The sequence below is a fragment of the Olea europaea genome, chromosome 10, assembly GCF_002742605.1.
Source record: "Olea europaea var. sylvestris chromosome 10, O_europaea_v1, whole genome shotgun sequence".
NCBI classification, from domain to species: domain Eukaryota; kingdom Viridiplantae; phylum Streptophyta; class Magnoliopsida; order Lamiales; family Oleaceae; genus Olea; species Olea europaea.
The window spans coordinates 40,552,818-40,558,331 of record NC_036246.1 but is presented as its reverse complement, the minus strand read 5'-3'; the positions used below and the strand labels follow the sequence as shown (position 1 = coordinate 40,558,331).

Here is a 5,514-nt window from a genome sequence, read left to right as displayed (position 1 = left end):
ATACTCATATGAGGGTCATCTAGGAAAGCCGATAATTGTTTCCCAGTGGGACATCCCTCCGCTCGAAATGCTCGCCAATGGTGCATTCGAGGATAGCGTGTCTCATCTCGCCGCGCAAAGCGGGTACCTAATACGGGGATGATCTCATACGCCCAAACCTGCAACATACAAATTCAATAGAAAAAATATTTTAACATTGATTGCGTTAATCATTTACCTGCAGCGACAAGGAGAATCTGTACGTGTTGGGCTTCGAGTGCGGTTTGGTGAAAATGTGGACGGTGTTCTCGAAACATCGACAGCCCCACGGATAGCTGTTGAAGTGATCTATGTCGTCGACGATCTCGAGGTGGAAGAGGTGGATCGCAGTCTTCTTGTGGTGACACCACATCACGCTCTCAATGATGTAGACCAAACCTAACTTCAGTCTGTCCAACATCTCGTCACACTTCCTGATCGCGTCCTTCAGCTGAGGCAAAACCACCGCCCCTGTCCCTGGAAGTAAGTGTCCTGTAGCCTATTTCTTCTCTGAGTCCCGCCGCTAGCTGCCTCATCGCCCGTAATCTTCAATCTAGTAAGTAGGGCAAACTCGAACATGGAAAAGCTAGCGACTTTGCCCCCGAGGTCGAAGTGGAGGGCATCGCCGTCAACTGGACTCAGCAACCGACATAAAAGAGCATCGATCATCTGACCTGAATACTGCTACTCTCTCATAGGTTATAGAGGCCACAGAAAAGACTGATGCATTCTATCTACATGTTGGTCGTCCAGCAGCTCCAAAACCTGGGTGAAGCTGTTCAAGTTACTGTTCCACGTAACTTTGCCTGACATCTGTCTCAACTCTGCATCCAGATGATAATCCATCCTGGAAAAATTGAAACAAAATATTAGAACATTATTCATGAAATAATGAAATGAAGCATAATAACCCAAAATTAAGCGAACCGAATTTTTAACCGTATTTTTGAAATCACAAATATCTTTACATTAAAATTATAACTAAAATGAAAATTTAAAATTAAAATTAAATTAAATAAAAAATTAAATAAAAATTAAAAATTTAATTTGAAAATAATTTTAAAATAACAAATTTCTTTACATTAAAATTATATAAAATGAAAATTTAAATTTAAAATAAAATTACCATTACAATTAAATTTAAAATAAAAAGTTGAAATTAGAATTAAAAATTAATTTTAAAATTAAATTTTTTTAAAATAAAAAATTTGTTTAAATTAAAATTATAACTAAAATGAAAATTTAAATGTAAAATAAAATAAAAAACTAAAATTAAATTAAAAATAAAAATTTAAAATTAGAATTAAAAATTTATTTTGAAATTAATTTTAAATTATCAAATTTCTTTACATTAAAATTATAATTAAAAAATGTAAATATAAAATAAAGTTACAATTACAATTAAATTTAACATTAAAAGTTGAAATTAGAATTAAAAAAGTAATTCGAAAATTAATTTTAAAATAAAAAAATTTCTTTAAATTAAAATTATAACTAAAATGAAAATTTAAATATAAAATAAAAAAATTAAAATTAAAATTAAAGAGTTAAAATTCGGATTAAATAATTAATTTGAAAATAAATTCTAAATTAACAAATTTCTTTAAATTAAAATGAAAATTTAAATTTAAAATAAAATTAAATAAAAATCTAAAATTAAATAAAAAATATAAATAAAAAATTAGATTTTAAAAACTATTTTGAAATTAATTTTAAAATAACAAATTTCTTTACATTAAAATTATGATTAAAAAAATGTAAATTTAAAAATAAAATTACAATTACAATTAAATCTAACATAAAAAGTTGAAATTAGAATTAAAAAAGCAATTTGAAAAATAATTTTAAAATAGCAAATTTCTTTAAATTAAAATTATAACTAAAATGAAAATTTAAATTTCAAATAAAATAAAAAATAAAATTAGAAAGTCAAAATTCGGATTAAATAATTAATTTGAAAATAAATTCTAAAATAACAAATTTCTTTTCATTAATTTAGGAAATTTCATATTACAAAAAAAAAAAAAAACCTGAATGTTAAACAGCCGACTGTTGATAGCCGGCCGACTAACTGCAACCGAAGTCCATCTCCACTCATCGGATTCCACCATTTCTGGAGAGTTGGAGCTCCCCAAACACCAAAAATTGATCAATACACTTCATCTATGCGCAAATCTATCCTAAATAATGCATTTCATGTAACAAAAATCGTATTCCAACCAATAATCTAACTAAAACTCAACAATACCCAATAATCTAATTATAATTCCACAAAAACTAATCTTTCTAACTCTTAAAAGCCGACAACCGGAAGTTCTTTGGTGAGGGAGATATCTGGATGGCCGACTGTCAGTGAATCTGATTTTTCCTTTCCAAATTGTTGATAGAGATAGAGGAAGATGGAGGGGGTATTTTTGGAAAAGTGTATTTAAATTGTGTTTTCGTTTTTTTTTTTAAAATCATTCAAAGGCCAAAGTGGAAATAAGGACGGGTCAAATGGCCATTTTCACTTATTTCCTTAGCAGGTGCATGTTCAGCTTTGTAATGGCAAAAAAAACTCGCCCCCAGAATGGGTTGGCAGGGTGGGGAGAGGATGTCCTGCCCCAAACCCGCCCCATGAAGGGGGCTGGGGGGAAGAAAACAAAAATTAAAAATAATTTTATCTCTAAACAATTCACCCCTTTAAAAATTCTTTTTGAATTTGTATTTTATTCTCTAATAATGACATAACTCGAAAGTTTGAAAATGTAAAAAAAAAATTAAACAGGGCAACTTTTTGCCCCGTCCCCGCCCCGTGCCCCGTCCACTCCCATCTAAGACAGGGCAGGGCGAGGTTTGGGTGATACGGGGCGGGGTGGAGGGTCCCGTCCCATTGCCATCCCTACTTTGGCTCAGCTTTAAAAAATGCAAATAACTTTTTAGTAATTGTCGATTATTGAAATCATCTATTTATCAAAATTATATGTGCTTCGTGCTTTTTGAAGCACAAACAAATTTCGGTTTATATTTTTCACTAAGAGCAATGCTATTTATTTCTATTAGAGATGTTCGTCCGTGTGTAGCTGGTAATGTACAAACAATACTGATATCACCGATCAAATCCAATGATCCTTGAGATAGACAAACACAAGCCCATTGGTTGCAGACTCGCAGTGATTTAAGGAACTTCTCAGAAGGCGTGAGTGTGAGGAAGATTAGTTTGTGAAATCTCATATTAGAAGCTATATTATGGGTAAATATGGGAAATCGCAACACTGAAAAACATGTGCATTGCTTTTTTATACATCAGCACATTTTTACTTTTACTTCCAACTCTTTCGTTGGAAAGGAACTTAGATATGAGCTGAAATGGAGCGCTAGCATCCTTTCAAAAATGGGCTCTTCTATAGCCTCAAATTTCGCTTGTTAAAGCGCTTTCACACTTACGTCAACCGTTGGGACCTTTTTTTTTTTTTTTTTTTTTTTAACATTATAAAATAATTTTTTTTTTTTTTTTTTTTTTTTTTCTAAAGGTTGACAGATATATAATTCTTTATAAATAAATGGTAAGAAAATATAAGATAGTTGTCTAATTTGGATTGAGAAATTTATTTATTTTAGTCAGTCAATATGTCTTCTTCTCTTCCCGGGCCACATGTATTCTGAGACCTCAGTGGCATAATTCAGTATTCAATTATTATCCTTTTAGAAGGTTCAAATTCAATCCATAATAAAAAGAAAAAACAACTTTCTTTTGCATATAATTCCTAAAACGTAGACCCATCTAAAAATAAGACGTGCACTCAAAACTATTTTCATGATAATTTGTACAAATTATCCTTTGAGAAAAATGTATAATAAAAATGAAAAAATTGAAAATTATGATATTCCATTTATACAATTGCATGTAAAAATGCTACAAAAATAGCACGACAAAAACCACCGCTGCTCCCGGATCTAAAATCTTCAACCTACTAATACTAGGAAAAGTGTAATTCAAGATTTATAAGCAAATGTTTTGGGAAATTGCAGGCACATAGTCCTCAACTTTTGACCTCTTTTGCACTTATACTTTCAATAATTTCTTACAACTATCAAATTTTGGCAGCTCCCTTTGTGTTCACGTGCTTCGGTTTCCCTATGGTTTTTTAATCTATTTTGTTACACCACCCACTCGCTCCTCCTCATTCTATATAACGTCACCGTCCTCCGCCACTCCACCACCACCCATATTCTTCCTTTTATCCCTCAGAGGATCAAATCATGGAGTCCTCTAAAATAACTGCCCTTCTCTTCATTTCCATGCTCTTTATTTCCTCAGCCACTCCCATTCTTGGCTGTGGATACTGTTCCAATCCCCCACCAAAACACAAGAAACCCAAAAATCCACCAAATGTCAAACCACCAGGAACCCTGCCGCCGATAGTCAAACCACCAGGAACCCTGCCACCAATAGTCAAACCACCGGTAACACTGCCGCCGATAGTGACCCCTCCAGTTACATTGCCTCCAAAGGGAAAGGGAACACCCTGCCCACCACCACCACCTGCGGCTTTGCAATCAGTAACATGTCCCATTGACACATTAAAACTTGGTGCTTGTGTGGATTTACTTGGTGGGCTGGTGCACATTGGGCTTGGGGACCCTGCGGTTAATCAGTGCTGCCCAGTGCTTCAAGGGCTTGTGGAACTTGAAGCTGCAGTTTGTTTATGCACCACACTTAAGCTTAAACTTTTAAATCTTAACATTTTCGTCCCACTTGCACTTCAGCTTCTTGTCACGTGTGGAAAGACACCACCTCCTGGCTACACTTGCTCTCTCTAAGTATGATCAAGTCGAGTATTCTAGCTTTTTCACTTCTTGATCTTATAAGCTTTTTGTTGAATCGATCATCTGGAAGTTTTTACTTTTTAGAACGATGTGGTTTACGGTACTAGCTATTTCACCTCATGATCTCAAATCCCTAACTCGTAACTTCTTGTCTAGAAATTGAAACTTTTAGACGAAGTGGATTAATACAATATTGAAATAAGTTGAGGTTTTAAGTTTAAGAGTCGTCCATATCAATCATGAGATCATGAATAAGTCTGCCAATCCACGAGAAAAAATATAAAATCTAAATAAACAAGTCTGCCAATCCCTTTAACAACTTAAATTTTTAATTTAGATGGTTCGGTGTTAATTTCTTTTAAGGCCTTGAGCATGTGTTCTCATACACTCACTGAAGTCACATTGATATCTCAAATCAAGTTCTCTATCTAGCTCATTTGCATCTAATGAACATGTTAAGTACTTCATTATTACACCCGACTAACATCTCACATATTTCTTTTCAATTTATTTATGCAATCGAGTCGAGCTTATCGAATGTACTCAAATATGTCTTTACATAAATTGTTGCAACCACTTACTACTCATTGCATTGAAACGGACAAAAAAGTTTATTCTATAATGGAGTAATTTTTTCTTTTCAACAAAAGCTGAACAGAAATCATTTTATATTGGAATCGCTCCCTG

General features: G+C 33.2%; 1 protein-coding gene across 1 annotated transcript; it reads left to right on the top strand.

Annotated features, from left to right (window-relative positions):
- Positions 1–4,231: 4,231 nt before the first annotated feature.
- On the top strand, positions 4,232–4,843 carry LOC111402775 (36.4 kDa proline-rich protein-like). Its single transcript, XM_023031110.1, has one exon. It carries the CDS (start codon positions 4,261–4,263, stop codon positions 4,819–4,821), a length of 561 nt encoding a protein of 186 aa, XP_022886878.1. The 5' UTR covers positions 4,232–4,260; the 3' UTR covers positions 4,822–4,843.
- The last annotated feature ends 671 nt before the right edge of the window (positions 4,844–5,514 follow it).

Bases quoted from the DNA above. Each gene is read 5' to 3' on its own strand.
- LOC111402775 (XM_023031110.1), top strand. From the start codon at position 4,261: ATGGAGTCCTCTAAAATAACTGCCCTTCTCTTCATTTCCATGCTCTTT.